This window comes from Scyliorhinus canicula, chromosome 22 (assembly GCF_902713615.1).
Source record: "Scyliorhinus canicula chromosome 22, sScyCan1.1, whole genome shotgun sequence".
Classification (NCBI taxonomy): Eukaryota; Metazoa; Chordata; class Chondrichthyes; order Carcharhiniformes; family Scyliorhinidae; genus Scyliorhinus; species Scyliorhinus canicula.
In genome coordinates this window covers 19,768,870-19,788,500 of record NC_052167.1, presented here as the reverse complement: position 1 = coordinate 19,788,500, position 19,631 = coordinate 19,768,870, and the positions used below count along the sequence as shown (strand labels likewise).

General features: G+C 51.4%; 1 protein-coding gene across 1 annotated transcript in view; it reads right to left on the bottom strand.

The window, feature by feature from the left end:
* Positions 1-19,631, bottom strand: part of ptpn20 (protein tyrosine phosphatase non-receptor type 20) — a 364,145-nt gene that overhangs the window by 281,699 nt on the left and 62,815 nt on the right. The window contains exons 4-5 of the mRNA XM_038782830.1: positions 15,131-15,196; positions 3,350-3,535 (exon numbers count right to left, since the gene is read on the bottom strand). Coding sequence (XP_038638758.1) covers positions 3,350-3,535; positions 15,131-15,196 — 252 coding nt within the window. The remainder of the gene's footprint in view (positions 1-3,349; positions 3,536-15,130; positions 15,197-19,631) is intronic.

Sequence of the window (19,631 nt, the reverse complement as noted above, 5' to 3'; positions counted from 1 at the left end):
GCAGGAGGAGGACGAGGCCTCGGTGGAGGAGCTGAACGGTAAATTGGAGGAGGAGCTGGGGGAGGAGATTGAGGAGGGGACGTGGGCGGACGCCCTGGGGAGGGTGAACTTCTCCTCTTCTTGCACGAGGCTCAGCCTCATACAATATAAGGTGCTGCATAGGGCTCACATGACCGGGACAAGGATGAGCTGGTTTTTTTGGGAGTGAGGACAGGTGTATTAGGGAGCCCAGCAAACCATGCCCATATGTTCTGGGCATTCCCAGCGCTGGGGGAATTTTGGAAGGGCGTAGCAAGGACGGTGTTGAGGGTGGTAGGATCCAGGGTCAAACCGGGCTGGGGGCTCGCAATATTTGGGGTTGCAGAGGAGCCGGGAGTGCAGGAGGCGAAAGAGGCCAGCATTCTGGCCTTTGCGTCCCTGGTAGCCCGGCGGAGGATTCTTCTTCAGTGGAAGGATGCGCGGCCCCCGGGCGTGGAGGTCTGGATCAATGATATGGTGGGGTTTATTAAATTGGAGAGGGTGAAATTTGCCCTAATGGAATCGGTGTAGGGGTTCTTCAGGCGGTGGCAGCCATTCCTTGATTTCCTGGCAGAACGGTAGAAAAAGGCCAACAGCAGCAGCAACCCGGGGGGGGGGGGGGGGGGGGGGGGGGGGGTGTTTGTCTCTGAAGGGGTGTGTATATTTGTTCAGTGTTGATGACGGGTGTTAATTTATTTATTTTGTTTTGTATATATGGTTGGGGGGGGGGTTTGTTTCCTATTTTATTTTTGAATTTGAATAAAAACTATATTTTTTTAAAATTAACAGGGGGATTGAGTTTAAGAGCCACGAGGTTTTGCTGCAGCTTTATAAATCCTAGTTAGGCCACACTTGGAATATTGTGTCCAGTTCTGGTTGCCTCATTATCGGAAGGATGTTGATGCTTTGGAGAGGATACAGAGGAGATTTACCAGGATTCTGCCTGGACTGGAGGGCATGTCTTATGAAGAAAGGTTGAGGGAGCTAGGGCTTTTCTCACTGGAGCGAAGAAGGCAGAGAGGTGACTTGAGAGAGGTGTACAAGGTGATGAGAGGCATTGATAAGAGTGGATAGCCAGAGACTTTTCCCCAGGGTGGAAATGGCTGTCACGAGGGGACATAATTTTAAGGTGATTGAAGGAAGGTATAGGGGAGATGTCAGAGGTAGGTTCTTTACACAGAGAGTGGTGGGTGTGTGGAATGCACTGCCAGCAGAGGTGGTGGAGTCAGAGTCATTAGGGATATTTAAGCGACTCTTAGACAAGCACATGGGCAGCAGTAAATTGAAGGGGTGTAGGTTAGGTTGATCTTAGATTAGGATAAATGGTCGGCACAACATCGTGGGCTGAAGGGTCTGTACTGTGCTGTACTGTTCTATGTTCTAGGTACTGTGGCTCTACTGCTTATCTTGTGATTATGACCTTGGCTGAATGAATGAAAACAATGGCCGGGATTTCCCCATCCTGTCCCGCCCTCCCTCGGGTTTGCCGGAGGCAGGATCTCCCGGACCCACGGAAAACAATGGCGTTTTCCACGGCTCACCGGATTGCGACCAGAAAACCCACGCTGGGATCCCAGCCAATTAATTCAGCAGTTACTGTAGACAAAAGCAGTAACTATATCTGAACTAGGCTGGAAATACTCGACAGGGGCTGGTTTAGCACACTGGGCTAAATCGTTGGCTTTTAAAACAGACCCAGGCAGGCCAGCAGCACAGGTTCAATTCCCGTACCAGCCTCCCCGAACAGGTGCCGGAATGTGGCGACTAGGGGCTTTTCACAGTGATGGAACCATGAATTCACCAGACACGTGTTTCCGATATGAATCTAGGCTTTAATCGACTTACTTCAGAGCCAGCCTGTTACCCGTTGATGAACTCGTAGTGAACTCAGGCTGACTCTGGACAAGGGTATTTATACAGCGGCACTAGGGGGAGAAGCCGGGGGCGGAACCAAGGGTGGAGCCCAGTACAAGTTCCTGAGTACTCCCAGAGCTACTCCCCTAGTGGTAGGATAGCGCCACAGCGCTTTACAAAGACAGTGTGAATTATCATATATACACATATATTACATTCACCACACACAGTAACTTCAATGAAGCCTACTCGTGACAATAAGTGATTTTCCTTTCATCCCTTGCAGCATCTGCGGAGGCAGAAACAAAGATAATGGGCAGGATTTTCCTGCCCTTCTCGTTGGCTGGATCTTTGGTGATGAGGACTCACCATCCTCACTGTGAGCTCTTCTGTGTGTCAATCGAGAGAGCATCCCAACGAAAATCGCAATCATACAATTCCTACAGGGCTGAAGGAGCCCATTCAGCCCGTAGAGTCTGCACCAGATCCTCCGAAAGAGCACGCGAGCCAGGTCCATTCCACCTTCTCGGTAACCCCGTAACCTAACCTGCACGTCCCTGGAGACTAATGGGCAATTTAACACAGCCAATCCACCAAACTCGCACATCTTTGGACTGTGGGAGGAAACCAGAGCACCTGGAGGAAACCCACGCAGACACGGGGAGAAAGTGCAAACTCCACACAGTCAGTGCCCCGAAGCCGGAATCGAACCCTGGTCCCTGGCGCTGTGAGGCAGTAGTGCTAACCACTGTGCCACCCTGCCGCAATGAGTCACTGTATTCCCCTGGGGGAATGTTCAGCACCGGGAGATATTCCTGACCCCTGTCTCATAGAATTTACAGTGCAGAAGGAGGCCATTCAGCCCATCGAGCCTGCACCGGCTCTTGGAAAGAGCGCCCTACCCAAGGTCAACAACTTCACCCTATCCCCATAACCCAGTAACCCCACCCAACACTAAGGGCAATTTTGGGCACTAAGGGCAATTTATCATGTCCAATCCACCTAACTTGCACATCTTTAGACTGTGGGAGGAAACCGGAGCACCCGGAGGAAACCCACGCACACGCGGGGAGGATGTGCAGACTCCGCACAGACAGTGACCCAAGCCGGAATCGAACCTGGGACCCTGGTGCTGTGAAGCGATTGTGCTATCCACAATGCTACTGTGCTGCCCATAGCCCATAACCCGCAACACTTCAGCAAAACCACTGCTGTAAAAACACAGTGTAAATAGCGAGGAAAATATCTCACAGACGCGGTAACGTTTCACGAGGAGCATGCTTGGACAGCACTTAGAGATTATACTAATTGGATCAAACCTCTGGGTTTCGGTTTTAATTATATCACGCCAATTTGGTAAGATAATTAGAACGCCACAAAATAGCCCAGATCTCAGCACAATTTAATTGCTGCATTTGGGCAGGATGCAGTCAGCCACGCCAGGACAAGGCCTCAGCACTGATTTTCCATTACTGACCTCCACGGTGCTCCCCAGCACCAGCTGAACGAGTTTTCTGAGGCACGAGCTCGTGGGGGGCAGGCCCGAGTTCTGCCGCTGCGTTTCGCAGGTGTTTAAGATGGTCTCCAGGGAAACTCTCCTGTGCGCAAGGTCCTCGCACATGCTCAGCAGGAGGTGGTTCAGTCGGCCTCCGAGCTGGACTGGCTGCCGAGGGGCACAACAGAAAAGAAAAGACGGGAGTGAGAAAACACGAGGCCCGGGATGCAAACCTTACACCTGCAGTGAAGTAACCCTGCGGAGTCCTGTGATTACTCTCGCCACCTGGTACCATGACCTTCAGATCTCAAAAGAGAGGTGATTAGAGGAATATGTTATGCCTGACAACAAAACAATTACACACTTCAAAAACTTTGCGTTCAAAAATGCTTACAACATTTTGATGGGGTAGCGAGGTACCCTGCTGATGAGACCATCAATTCACGCGACACGTGGTTAGAAGTGAACAGTGGTTTTAATCGTCTTACAACAGAGCCTGCCTGTGACGAGATGAACTCTAGATGAACTGGCAGGCAGGCTCCGACTGCCAAGCTTTGTACAACCAGTGGGGGGGGGAGGAGTCATGGGCGAAGCCAAGGGTGGAGCCCAGTACAAACTTCCGTACATTCCCAGTACACCTCCCCCTAGGGGCAGAACCGCGCAACTGCTCGTGTGCCGAGCTTACAGAGGCATGGTACAACATGTGTGATAACAGTGTGAATTATGCTATTATGATTCACCACACCTGCAAAGCGCCCATTTTAAAGAGTCAACTATGGTGAGGAGGGTGGAGGGGTTGGTGTTCGTTAAATTTGGCTTCATGGCAGAAGTACTGTACCTATCACCCCCCCCCCCCCCCCCCCCCCCACCCTCATGGGCCAATTGAGACCCTTAAGTGACTAGGTAAAGGCCAATTAAGGACCTCAATTGCTGCCAGCAATAGACAGCAGGATGTGTTACGCCGGCAGCCATTTTCACCGGCTGTTTGGCACATTGCACCCAACGGAGAGCACCCCGAGGTAGTGCCACCCATCCTCCGAATGCCCAGCACTGCCCCCCCGGCCCCCACACCCCTCCGCCCTTCCCCCCCAGCCCGCTCGGCCTACCAGCCTCGCCCTGGTGAAAACCTCACCTGCACCCCGGCAACCTGGCTCCTCCAGGGTGAGAAGTGCCTGCAGACCCAGAAATGGTGGCTACCACTCCCAGTGTGGACGAGAGAGCTGCTGACCTCTCAATTGGCCAGAAGCTCTCCAAAGCGGGACTGCCTCCCCAATGGGGCTTGAGGTCCAAACCCTGAGCCCAGCAATGGCTGTACAATCGGTGCGGGATGACCTGGCCAAAAGGAGGAGGTCTCACCCCCCCCCCCCCCAACCTTTCAGGAGGGACTGCCTGTGGGCCCAGAAACGGTGGCTACCACTTCTGGTGAGGAAGTCCACTGTCTCCATGTCAAATTCCAACACGACGGTACATCTTACAGCACGGGGTAGAAGTCATTTGACACACCATGCATGTGCTGCATCTTTGAAAGAACTATCCTATTAGCCTCACTCACCCGCTCTTTTGCCATTGGCTAGCACATCTTCCTCTTCAAATATATATCCAATTACCTTTTGAGAAATGGGAATCTAGGGCACATTAAATTTGGTTTCTGAGCAGCCATCAGAGATAGAAAATTTGTTGTTTCCTATTTACAATAACTAACGCTGCTCAGTCTTTCAAAATGTTTGTCCCCGGCCTTGCTGAAACTGGCGGCTCAGGCTACACTCCCACCTCAGCTGGAATGACACTGCCCGATTCTGAGCATCAACAGGTTGGAATAGAAAAGATGCACAGAAGCCCCACGGCGCAGGAAGAGGCCATTCGGCCCATCGAGCCTGCACCGATCTTCTGAAAGAGCAGCCTACCTAGGCCCTCACCCCCCGCCGTATCCCCGTAACCCCCACCTAACATTTGGACACTAAGAAAGCTACGCAGACATGGGGAGAATGGGCAAACCCCACACAGACAGTCACCCAAGGCAAGCCAGAATTGAACTCGAATCCCTGGCGCTGTGAGGCAGCAGTGCTGACCACTGTGCTACCGTGCTGCCATGATTGAGGGTTCTCCCCCCGAAAAAATACGAAACAATAATGATCCGATGGGCGAAAAATGGGCGAATGAATAAACCCATCACCCCGCACATGGTTGAGAAGCAGAGCGCAAAATCGCATCGAGAACAAATACCCAAATTCTGTGGGCATGTTGGATGCTTGGGGGTGCTCCCTAATAGCCATTCTGCTTTCAGAGTAACTAAATAATTTCAACCATAACCAATAAAACAAACAAGTGTCTTGTGCCCATCCGTAACATGGACATCCTGAAGCACCAAACCCAACCTGCAATTGTTTTGAAAGGGAATGAGAGAGAAGAGAAGGGAGCGACATGGTGGGGTAAGGTGACTTGGCCATGCGAATAGTTGGGCACTGGCATCGAAGGACAGTAATCGATATAAAAGAAATGGCTCTGGTTGGTTTCATTTTCCAAACAGCGCTGGACATCATCTCTTGGGCAAGCTAGGCGGATTAGTCCAGAGTTGACTTTGGGTCCTGACCCTCTTTTTCTGAGTCGCCCAGGAGATTAGATGACAGCTGACGGGTAGTGGGCGTACAATCACAATGCTTCTGACAGCATGAGATAGGGGTTAGGCTTTGATGGGCCGCATAGCATTCGCCTAACCGTCATTTGCAAGTGTTCACAGGCTAACATGCAGATTACAAGCAAGGGGCCCATTTATCATAGAATGTATCATAGAATTTACAGCACAGAAGGAAGCCATTCAGCCCATCGAGTCTGCACCGGCTCTTGGAAAGAGCGCCCTACCCAAGGTCAACAACTCCACCCTATCCCCATAACCCAGTAACCCCACTCAACACTAAGGGCAATTTTGGACACTAGGGGCAATTTATCATGGCCAATCCACCTAACCTGCACATCTTTGGGCTGTAGGAGGAAGCCAGAGCACCTGGAGGAAACCCACGCACACATGGGGAGGATGTGCAGACTCCGCACAGACAGTGACCCAAGGCGGAATCGAACCTGGGACCCTGGAGCTGTGAAGCGATTGTGCTATCCACAATGCTACCGTGCTGCCCCATGATGAGATGAGGAGGAATTTCTTCTCTCAGAGGGGAGTGAATCTGTGGAATTCTTTACCGCAGAGAGCTGTAGAGGCTGGGCCGTTAAGTTAGTTCAAGGCTGAAAGAGACAGATTTTTAATCAGTGAGGGAATCGAGGGTTATGGGAATAAGGCGGGAAAATGGTTTTGTTGTTTATCACATCAGATCAGTCGTGATCCCATGGGATGGCAGAGCAGACAGGATGGGCCGAATGGTCTAGGTCATATGGCCTCATGGTCTAAATCAGGATCAGGAGTGGGCCACTCGGCCCCTCGAACCTGCTCTGCCTTTCACGATCATGGCTGCTCTGATTGTAACCTCAACCCCCACATTCCCGCCGAACCCCCAATAACCTTTCACCCTCCGTTGTTAATCAAGAATCTACCTAGCTCCACCTTAAAAATATTCAAGGGTCTGGATCCTCCGATTCTGGGGCTATGTCCCCACGCCGGTGTAGGAACAGTGGCGTTTTACGCCAGAACAAATGGCGCAAACCAGCCACCGATTTCCCGTTTTGCTGGGGGCTAGCAGGACGGCGAGCACCCGGCCCTAGCCTCCGATACGCCCCAGAGAATTGCTGGGTCCATGGCCGCGCGTGCGCATGGCAGAGGCCTGCAGCAGCTGCGCCATGCTACATGGCATGTCACACCGTGTGAATTGCAGACATGCAGGATGCAATTTGCGACCCTGTCAGGGCTGCTTCACTGCGGTAATGGGGGCCCGGCCTGCAAAATAGTGCCCCCCTCCCCCCCCCCCTTTGGCCAACTCGGGTGCCCCGGACCACCCCTCCACAATGCCCGCAGCCCCGAATAATGCCTCCTCCCCCCCCACCCGCGGATCGGCCCTCCCTCGACTGTGGCGGCGATGGACTGAGTCCGCAGCCACCACGCTGCGTTCCCGCCGGATGAGACCATGACAGACTCCCGCTGTCGGCAACTCGGCCGACGGCGGAGCATCGAGGAGCGGGCCTCAGGCACTGTCCTGAGGCCGTCAATACGTGGCGCGGCGTACTCCTATAGCGTGATGCTCCGCCCCCTCCAAAGCGGCACGGCCCCCGATTCTGTCGGAAACTTGGATTCTCCAGCCAATCACCGAGCGCCATTTCGGCGTCGCCGACCGGAGAATCCAGCCCAAGGTCTCTGCCTCAACCACCTTTTGAGGAAGAGAATTCCTAAGTCTCACAACCCTCGGGGAGAATTTCTTTTTCCTCACCTCTGTCCTAAATGGGCAACCTTGTATTTTTAAGCAATGGCCCCGGGTTCCAGGTTCTCCCACAAGACAAGACATCCTCTCCACACCCACCCTGTCAAGACCCCTCAGGATCTAAAACGTTTCGATCAAGTCACCTCTCAATCGTCTAAACTCCAACGGACACAAGTCCAACCTTTCCTCATCAAACAACCTGATATTCCGAGGACAAGAGAAAGAGGACGCACAAATACAAGGTTACTAATCCTGGTAAAATGGAGAAACTTTCTTCGATAAATACGCTGACTATTTTTTCTGTGCTGCGTTTTGAATCATAACACGTCTCAGAAGGAAATAACTAAGAAATGTTGCTTAATGAGAGTAAAGATCACCCAACACAGTGAATGTCAAGGGGTTGGGGTTGGGGATGGGGGGGGGGGGGGGGGGGGGGGGTTATACTGTAACTTTTGCTTTCTCGAAGCAGATGGCGCTACCACCTGAAGAGGTAGGATTGTTCAAACGGGTGCCAGCTTGACTGTGCCAGCCTTGGCTCATTTCAGAGCATTCGCATCAGAAAGCTGGGGGTTCAAGTCCACCCATTGCCGCCCAAGAACCGAGCGCCAAATCCTGGCTTGACACTCCAGTGCTGCACTGAGGGAGGGCCGCACTGTTGGAGGGGCTGTCTTCTGAATGAGGCGTCAAACCGAGACCCGTCTGCCCTCTCCGGTGGATGAAAGAGGTCCCACAGCAATACTGGCGGCACGGTAGCACAGTGGCTAGCACTGTTGCTTCACAGCTCCAGGGTCCCAGGTTCGATTCCCGGCTTGGGTCACTGTCTGAGCGGAATCTGCACGTTCTCCCGGTGTCTGCATGGGTTTCCTCCGAACGCTCCGGTTTCCTCCCACAAGCCCCGAAAGACGTGCTGTTAGGTGAACTGGACATTCTGAATTCTCCCTCTGTGTACCCGAACAGGTGCCGGAGTGTGGCAACTAGGGGATTTTCACAGTAATGTCATTGCAGTGTTAATATAAGCGTAGAACATAGAACATAGAACAGTACAGCACAGAACAGGCCCTTCGGCCCTCGATGTTGTGCCGAGCAATGATCACCCTACTCAAACCCACGTATCCACCCTATACCCGTAACCCAACAACCCCCCCCTTAACCTTACTTTTTTTTAGGACACTACGGGCAATTTAGCATGGCCAACCCACCTAACCCGCACATCTTTGGACTGTGGGAGGAAACCGGAGCACCCGGAGGAAACCCACGCACACACGGGGAGGACGTGCAGACTCCGCACAGACAGTGACCCAGCCAGGAATCGAACCTGGGACCCTGGAGCTGTGAAGCATTTATGCTAACCACCATGCTACCGTGCTGCCCCTTTTTTTTTCTCAGTGGTACTTGTGACAATAAAGATTATTATTATTCTGAAAAAATCAGTGACATGAAAAGATGCTCATAAAACATTTTGGTTGGGAATGAGGGTGGGGAAGAGGGGGATTGCAGGAATATAACTTTATATGACTTATTTCTACAGCTGACAAATATTTATTCCACTCCTGAGTCCTGTCTTGTATTCAATTGTTCGTCGGGCAAAGAAACTCCAACTTGATTTAGCTTTCAATTTAAACAGTGCATTCACGGAAAATAATATGGTGGGAAATGGCTGAGAGTGTTGAACTGAAAACTATGATAATTTAATATAGTAGAGTATCCCGCCGGCTGGTATAAGTCAGACCTGGCGGCAGCAGCTGATTCTGTGAGCAGTTGAGTAAACACAGAGATGTGCAGCACTGAGGGCAACGCTGATTTGTATTCCATTTGTTCAACCAGGCAAAAAGGCACTTTTCTCATTATGATGCTCTGTGCATTCGAAACACACTCTCCATCAAGTTCCCGAAGTGAAACACTTGGGCCTTAGCCAGATTTCCGCGTTGTGCTATTTGCTGTCCACAGCCAGTCTTTGCAGCAAGTTTCTGCCCCCACTACCGCAGTGAAGCAGTGAAACAAGGTCGCAAATTGCATCCTGTATGACTGCAATCGTGGCCAACTATCACCCTCCCCCCCGCCCCTTGTCCTTCTCAATCCATCTACAGCCTTAAACGTGGCTGACTCTGCCAGCCCCCTCCAACACCTCTCCTCAGTTGTCCAGCCTGGGTGGGGCATTCCGTTCCTCTCTATCCAGTCACGCCTACAGAATCGCCTGCGATGGCCTTATTTCCACCCACTCCTGTGTCCTTATAGAACATAGAACATAGAACAGTACAGCACAGAACAGGCCCTTCGGCCCTCGATGTTGTGCCGAGCAATGATCACCCCACTTAAACCCACGTAACCCGTTACCCGTAACCCAACTAACCCTACACTACGGGCAATTTAGCATGGCCAATCCACCTAACCCGCACATCTTTGGACTGTGGGAGGAAACCGGAGCACCCGGAGGAAACCCACGCACACACGGGGAGGACGTGCAGACTCCACACAGACAGTGACCCAGCCGGGAATCGAACCTGGGACCCTGGAGCTGTGAAGCATTGATGCTAACCACCATGCTACCGTGAGGCCTGGAGCCTCTGGAGTCTCCCAGGAATCTATCCCGGCTCACTTCTCATCCACATGCTGTCCACTGACGCCATCAGAAAACACAGCATCTGTTTCCACGTGTACGCCGACAATGCCTCGTTCTACTCCACGATCACCTCTGTTGCCCACTTACCCCTCCAGGTACCATGCCCTAAGAGGGCACTGGCAACCATGGGCTCCCATTTGTTAGTACTCCCCTATGAGAATCCCAACAATTTGCAATTTGGATGACTGAGGGAAGATTACTAAAGCACAGGAGTGATAGTACTGACCAATGGATATCTTTTATGTTAAAACAAACTTTAATTTAGCACAGAATCAATCACATTAGCAACACAGCAATAACAATGAACAGCTAAAACAGTCCTTAAATAAAAGGGAAAACAGACTTTAATTACCTATTTACACCTCCCACTATATATTCAAATTAAACACCCCAATATAGTTCAAATGCCACTTATAAATAAAGTTAATAATCAAGGTTACTTGTTTCTCTGATCTTTGGGGGGAGACCATTTCATGAACAAACTGAAAATCCTTCAGTCTTGTCAGACTACAATCGGACCTGGCTCCTCCCATTACTTACATCATCTGTATCCCAAGCATAAGGTATTCTCCAGTCTCCTCCCACTAAGATGTCCCATGGCCTGCTTAGCTGGGACTAAATACAATCTAATAGAATCATAGAATCCTTACAGTGCAGAAGGAGGCCTTTCAGCCCAATGAGGGCTGGTTTAGCACAGGGCTAAAGAGCTGGCTTTTAAACTCGACCAAGGCAGGCCAGCAGCACGGTTAAATTCCTGTACCAGCCTCTCCGAACAGGCGCCGGAATGTGGCGACTAGGGGCTTTTCACAGTAACTTCATTGAAGCCTACTTGTGAATATAAGTGATTTTCACTTCATTTTCATTTCATGAGTCTGCACTGGCCTTTGCTCCGATACAGCACCCTCCCTACGCCCCAATCCCCTGCTCCTATCCCCATAATTCCACCTAACCGTTTGGACAGTATTAACATGGCCAATTCACCTAACCTGCACATCTTTGGGAGGAAACAGGAGTACCCTGAAGAAAGTGTTCACTGTTGCCTTCTGCAGTATGGATGACCAGGTAACTCTCTCACTTTTTACCGCCTCCCCTGATGGAAGGATTTACAGGATGATGATCAACCGATTTGGCCACATGGCAGACACGCCTTCCGTGGCCACCAAGTCCTTAAAGTCACAGAATTGTTACGGCCCTGCGTGTTGGCGCCATCTCCCTCAAACGAGCAGTGCGGCTTACTGCCATCGTTCTGAAGTGGGACTTGAACCCAGAGGTGGAGTGGCACTACCCACTGCGCCACTTTCCTTGACCACTTCACTGTTTCTAAATTGTCGATCTGTTTGTCTTCCTTGTGTTCTTGACTGGATGAGCAGCTATCTCCTCAAATTAAATATCAGCTGAAGAACTGCCTTCAGTCCACACTCCATTCCTGAGCCATCTATTCGATTCTTCTCAGTGGCAACTGTTTGTAGCCAAAACGGAATGTCTGCATCCTCGGTGTCACATTTAGTATGGAAAGGAGCTTCTGACCGCATATCCACACCATCACTAAGGCCCCTCCGTGCCTTAGTTACCTCAACCTTCCCTTCAGCGTCTCCCTCATTCTACGCTACATGAACTGTCAACTCTGTTGCCCATATCATACACAAGGTCTGTTCACCCAGCACACAAAATTGGGACAGGGCTTGACAGGGTGGACATAGGATGGAGGTTTCCCCAGGCTGGGGGTGGGAGGGGAACTCTAGAACCAGGGAACACAGTCTCAGAAGAAGAAGGAGGCCATTTGGGACTGAGATGAGGAGGAATATCTTTGCCCAGAGGGTGGTGAATCGTTAAGAGTTCTCTACCCCAGGGGGCTGCGGAAGCTCAGCCATTGAGTGGGTTCAAGATTGAGATCGATAGATTTCTAGATATTAAAGATATCAAGGGATATTTGGGGACAGTGTGGGATTGAGTAGAAGATCAGCCACGGTCTGGTCGAATAGCGAAGCAGGCTCGAGGGGCCGAATGGCCTACTCCTGCTCCTATTTCCTCTGTTTCTCTGACATACGTTGGCTCCCATTTTGACAAGACCTTGATTTTAAAACACCAATTTTGTTTTCAAATCCTACCATGGCCTCGCCCCCATTCTCGATCTCTACAACCAGCTTCAGCTCAACAACCCTCCAAAACCTCCGCACTCCTGCAATCCACACCTCTAGTGCTTTCTAGCTCTCAACAAAAGCCTCATTATGTTTAGTTGGCTGAGAGCCCAGAAAATCATTAGAGTACTGAAACACCTGGACCCTCGGGAAAGCATTGCTTGATTTAGTTCTGACATTCTGATCTATGCTGTCAATTGCACAATGTTTATTTACTCAGGTAAGAAATTTCAAAGACTCTACTCATTATACTTTAAAGGGTCTGGACAATTACTGTTCTATGTTCCACCACATGGAGCACACCAGAATGACAGGGAGTGGGATAGCTTGATCTTGGTTTCGGACAAAGCTCGGCACAATATCGAGGGCCGGAGGGCCTGTTCTGTGCTGTAATGTTCTATGTTCTATAATGCATCCCCAGATTTCTTTGCTCCATTACAGGTGGCTGTGGCTTCAGCTGTTAAGGCTCTGCAACTTTGGAATTCCCTCCCTAATGCTCCGTATCCTCCTTTAAAACACCCCTTGAAGACTACCTCTTGCACTAAAACCTCAATTTGTGGCTGGGAATCACAGTTACTTTCCAATGCCTTGGAATGTTTAACAATGCCAAGGGCTGCTATATAAATGGATGTTTGTGTTGTTGGCTTTGAGTGATTGCACCAGTCCAGATGTAGGTCAACCTGGAGAGATAAGTAAATAGGAGCTGGTATCCCTACCTTCGGACCTGTGCCAAATCTCTCAGGGCTTTTAATCTGATGACAACGACTGTGGTAAAGGTTCTAACAACGATTGAGGGTCATGTTAATGATCAATTAGTGGGCACTGGAATGTGAAACAAGGCATTAAACATTCACCTACTGACTGAGCAACTGTGACGGCATCGCCACGGTGATCAGCAACTTCCCAAATCACGGACACTATCATTCCAGGAGAACGAGGGCAGCTGACGCATGGGCTGTTTCTCTCCAAGTCACTCGCCATCCAGCCTGATTTGGAAAGATATCGCCGTCCCTTCACTGTCAAAATCCCAGATCTCCCTCCCTAACAGCACGGTGGGTGTTCCTACACCACATGGACGGCGGCGATTCAAGAGGGCATCTCACCACCACCTTCCCGAGAGCAATGGGGCAATAAATGTAGGGCCGAACCAGCAATACCCAGATCTCGTGAATGGACTTTGGTGGGGAAGAAGAAAATCTGTTACTGGTGGCATTGTCCAGTTGAGATATTTATCAGTGGTCCTAGTCCATCTTCTCAAATAGGCGCAAAGGTCTATTCGGGTGGCTAGGGAGCTCTCTCTGGTGTCCTCATCATACTTAACCCTCATTCAACAAATGGAGGAAGAATGTCAGTTGCCAAAGTGGAGTGGGTTCAGGTATCTGCAGGTTAGGGACTTCATGAGGAAGGAACTGGCTTTGTTTCCGACGCTGCCACCTCTGGTGTTGCAGGACAAACTCCTGTCCAAGGAGGAAATGGGAGGGGGCAAGGTCTTGGATATAAATGGGGAGCAGTTGAAGAGAGAGAGTGCCCTGCTGGAAGAGGTTAGGAGTAAGTGGGAGGAGGCACTGGGGGGATGGAGTCTAGAGTGAGGCTTTGCGGAGGGTTAATGCATCCTCGTTGTGCGCAAGACTAAGTTTCATCCTGTTTAAAGTGGTACACAGGGCCCACATGACAGTGTCCAGGGCGAGCTGATACTTTCCAGGGATGGAGGATAGGTGTGGGCGGTGGCGGGGAGGCTAACGAACCATGTCCATGTGTTTTGGGTGTTTCCGAGGTTGAGGAGGTTGAGGACGGGATTTCCAGATGTAATGTCGACGATTTTGGAGGTAGAAGGAAGCTCCAAGTCCGGAGGTGCCGATATTTGGAGTGTCGGAGAATCCGGGAGTGCAGGTGGGGAGAGAGGCCGATGTATTGGCCTTCGACCCGCTGATAACCTGGAGTCGGATTTTATTGTGCTGGCGGGACTCGGAGCTGTGAGCGCCGGGGTATGGGTGATCGATTCGGCAGAGTTCCTGCTCTTAGAGAAAATCAAGTTAGCCATTAGGGGTGAGGAGGAGGGGTTGACCTCGAGGCGAAAGCTGTTCGTCGACTTCTTAAAGGAACATTGAGTCGTCAGTGAGTGGGTGGGATGGAGGTTCTTTTCTGTCCGGGTTGGGTTAAAAGTTAAAAAAGGTGGGGTGGGTGCCGGTATGGCAGTGGGTAGGTTCGGGTGAGGGGGGTGGTTGAGATGGTTTTGGGGGGTTTAAGGATGTTTTGGCTGTTTGCTGTTGCCGCATTTGGTTTTTGTGTTTCTCTTTGTTATTGAAAATGCCTCCAATAAAATGTTTTTCGATATTTGAGAAGGGGCCTCGCTGCTGCCTTCTCAAGGGTGATTAAGGATGGGCAATACATGCTGACCTTACCAGTGACGCGTACATCCCATAGTTGAGTCAGAGAAATCTCAAGGCCTTGACTAGGCCGTATACAGTCGCACACAGTGATGGGCGGGGATCAGTTCTGAATACATAAAAAGAGAGGCAGCTGTCGGTCGGGGCAGTTTGGTTTGTTTGGTCATTTGAATATTTCCATGCCGCTCCGTTCTCTCAACGTTCAATTTCCCACCCTCCTCATACACATTCTCCGGGCTCAGCAATCTGCGGCTTCTCACCTGCGTTTCTGGAAGCTGATAATCTGCTGCCCAGTACAGGGTCATTCCCAGGGAGTACACGTGCATCTGAAAACACAAGACAAACATGGTGAAAGAGTCGTCACAACCGGGACCAGAGGCCCAAGAGGAAGGGAGGGCCGAGGAGTTCAGTGCATCTATTTGGCAGGGGAAAGGTGACAGTCCTCCTCCTGTGTTGGGGCGCTTGCGATAATAGCGGCAAAACTTGGATCATTAAAAAGCAACAGCCTTGCAAGGCATGTAGCCCGTCAATATGCCGCCATTCAATAGCCTGTTGAACTACCTCTTTGCAAAGGAAGCCATGTTTGGTTCAGGTATTTCATTGTAAACTCGACACCCAATTCCAGCATGGATGGTGATGAGCCATCAATTGCACGAGAGACGAGTTGCTATACAAAAGTTAGGCTTTAATAAGCTAGAACTTAGCCCTGCGGTTGTCTACAATAAAATGGACGACCGCCGGGCGCTTCGACTATTTATACTTCGGTAAGGAGGTGTCGTTAACTCAGCCTCTCGACCAATCGGAGAGCAGTCACATGACTGGTCTCAACCAATCGGTCGGGAGGCACATGACCGACCAGGGCCAATGGTAAGCCGGTGTTCTGCACCAATGGCAGACAGCTATGCAAATCGTATCGCAACAGATGGTATGCAGCATTTCACGTAAGTCTACATGAGAGAGGCGGCACGGCGGCGCAGTGCTTAGCACTGCTGCCTCACGGCGCCAAGGACCCGGGTTCGATCCCGGCCCCGGGACGCTGTCCGTGTGGAGTTTGCACATTACCCCCGTGTCTGCGTGGGTCTCCCATCCCACAACCCAAAAGATGTGCAGGTTAGGGGGATTGGCCACGTTAAATCGATTTGAAAACAAAAATGATTTGGGTACTCTAATAATTTTTTTTTTTAATCTACAAGAGAAACTGGGAAAATATTTTTTTGGGAAACCTGAAGGATTTATGGAATTAAATGCATCCTCAGCGTCCCTATTCTCTTTGTAGCAAGTAGCGGAGTGATTGTAATGATCTCTGTCTCCTAGCCTCATATGTCTTCCGTAATCTTAGCAATTTAAATTTCCCGTCCAGCGGGACAAGGTTCATCCGGCTCTTCCCGCTGTTGGGATCTTCCAGTCCCGACGGAGGCGGCCGATGGTCAACCGCCTCCGGCACTGGAAAGCGTGCCGTGGTGGTGGGGGGAAGTGGATGGGGGAGGGGGGGTGGGGTAATCCCACCCATGGCCTACTTTCGCATTGTGCAACTCCATTTTTACACTACTTTGGAAATCATTTATTCAGAAAGATTACCTCAGGAAGAGGCCTTAGCTCTTTTTTCATACTTTGCGAGGGCTGTGGTGAAATGTTTGAGGGCATTGATTCAGTGAAGAATAACCCGTGAGGCTGGTTCATGGTCTTCCCCTTCATGCTTGCGTGCGAGAGACAAGGAAAGCTGTTCTGCAGCAATTCAGATCCGGCTGACATGAGCAAGTCAAGGCTCCCTTCTTTGTTTCTACCTTTCGTACAACGAACGCCACCACAGATTGTGTACACCTTCACACAATCCGCCTAATTTGGATAAAGTCTGGGTCTGACGCTCCTATTAGCTGCGGCGGCCTATTTAATGCACTGAACTCCGTGGTTGCCGAGGCAACCGAATACCAATCCCGGCACCAGCTGTGGGGCATTTGACATTTGGAAGCTGGGAACCACTGGGGGACGGCAAGCTTTAGTCAGCTGCTATTCACACTCGGCACTCGGTGCCCTCGCCTCTCTCCGGCATCGTGGCCTTTCCAAACGCAGTCTCTCCCTCTCTCTGATTGGTTGATGTGAGACGCTCTGCCAGGACCAATGGGTGTCAGAGGCTCAGCAAGACAAATCCTCGTCCCAACTAAACTAGAATTGTGATGGTCTTTTCGAAGGGCAATATTCGACGTACATGTCACAGAAGAACAGACGGCGATAGAATTACTGTAAGAATTGAAGAACGGGATGCTCTTATCCATTCTCTCTATCGCCCCTCCCCCCCCTCAACACCCAACAAGCACCACTGTAAACTGTACCCTGGCACCACGGTAGCATGGTGGTTAGCATAAATGCTTCACAGCTCCAGGGTCCCAGGTTCGGTTCCCGGCTGGGTCACTGTCTGTGCGGAGTCTGCACGTCCTCCCCGTGTGTGCGTGGGTTTCCTCCGGGTGCTCCGGTTTCCTCCCACAGTCCAAAGATGTGCGGGTTAGGTGGATTGGCCAGGCTAAATTGCCCTTAGTGTCCTAAAAAATAATGTTAATGGGGGTTGTTGGGTTACTGGTATAGGGTGGATACGTGGGCTTGAGTAGGGTGATCATTGCTCGGCACAACATTGAGGGCCGAAGGGCCTGTTCTGTGCTGTACTGTTCTAATTCTAATTCTAATTCTAACTGCGTCGCTGTCTTCTGAAAATATCCCCCATTGGAAATCACTTTGAAGATAGTTCTGATTTTCACCTAAGGAATGACTGGGACAACTTTTCATTAACTGTAGCTTAATTAACAGTTGTGGGTTTCCTCCGGGTGCTCCAGTTTCCCCCCACGGTCCAAAGATGTGCAGGTTAGACGGATTGGCCATGCTAAATTGCTCCTCAGTGTCCAAAGGTGAGGCGGGTTATGGGGTCACAGGGAAAGGGTGGGCCTGGGTAGGCTGCTCTTTCAGAGGGTCGGCGCAGACGCGATGGGCCAGATGGCCTCTTTCCGCACTCTAGGGATCCTATGATTAATCTGTGCTGCGGGATTGTCCGTCGGCGGGACCCTCCGCTTCGTCGGCATCGCACCCACATCCGCGGGTTTCCCGACGGAGTGTGACGGCCGCAATGGCCGGCTGCCGGAACGGAGGATCCTGCTGCTAGCTGGGGCGCACCATGCCGGAAAACAGGGCTGGCGCGACGGGAATCCCACCCCAGAGCTGTGACTTTCAACAGCGATGCCGAGGAGGGTTCGTCATCTCTCCCTCTCGAAAACCATCTTGCACCAGTCACCTTTCACACAGGGTCAAACATGTCATAATATCCACTCGTGTATATGCAGACAGGCAGTGATTGACACACAGGATAACCAATGAACACACATGACACAGAACAACCAATCACCAGACAGGACACCACCAGTATAAAGCCCGCAGGGCATTAAGGCTCTCCCTCTCTCACAGGACATGGCCAGGGAGATAGTCGCAGTGCACAGGCCAATGAATATCATCACCATGTGATAGAGAGCTAGTCTGGTCAAGCCAGTAGGAGGTCATCAGTTAGGTTAATAGAGTGTCAACCCACAGCAGATTATGTACAGCAATCAACAGGTTCAATCAAACAGTGTTGGACCATCTCCTGTTCGGAAGGCTGTTTCTCGTTTCACTGCATCCGGTTGCAGTTGATGTTAGACCAACACAGATAACACATCAAAACACAAATGCAAAGTAACCTTGTCGGCTTGCGACTGATAATTCTGCTTTCCCTTTCTATATCTGACTCCTTGTCAATTTCCCCACCTGACAGACCAGGGGCGGGATTCTCCGACTGCCAGTCGGCTCGGAAATCACCGGTGGGCGGCATGAATCCCGTCCCTGCCGGCTGCCGAATTCTCCGGCGCCGGGGATTTGGCGGGGGCGGGAATCGTGTCGCGCCAGTCGGCGGCTGCTGGCAGCAGCCCTCCCGGCGATTCTCCGGACCCGCAATGGGCCAAGTGGTCGCCTGTTTATGGCCAGCGCAAAGTACAACAGGTACTTAACGGCGGGACGTGGCTCGGCGGGCAGCCTCCGGGGTCCTCGGGGGGGGCGTGAGGGGATCTGGCCCCGGGAGATGTCCCCCACGGTGGCCTGGCCCATGATCAGAGCCCACCGATCCGCGGCCGGGCCTGTGCCGTGGGAGCATTCTATTCCTCCGCGTCGGTCGCTGTAACAGTCCGTGATGGCCGACGCGGAGATGAACCCCCCTGTGCATGCGCTGGGGTGACGCCAGCACACGCTGGCGCTCCCGCACCAACGTGCACCGTCCGGCGGAGGCCCTTCGGTGCCGGATCGTATGGCGCCAAGCCCCTTCCGTGCCGGAGTTGCCCGCTCCGCTCGCCCCGCGGAGAATCCCGCCCCTGGTCTGAAACTAAAGACAATTCACCCTGCACCAGTCAAAGACGCTCCACGTTGCTCGTTTATGGACCTTTCACGATTGAGGTGCGTGACTACACTCGGTGTATCCAGGACTAACGCATCGAACAATCTTCCTGCTGCAGAGGTCAAGATGAGTAGCCAGGTGCGAATACCCTTTGACAGCAGTGATGGTTTTGGAATTGGCGATATGGGGAACTATTGTAAATCTGTGTTTAATGTGCGTATCTATGTTTGGGCCTGTGTATTCGTATACGTGTGTGTAATTCTGTGTGTGTATATGTGTAATGCAGGTTGAGAGTGCCGAGGAGGGAGTGCTGCGCTGTCAGGGGTACTACCTTTCAGATCAGACATGGTGAGACGTAT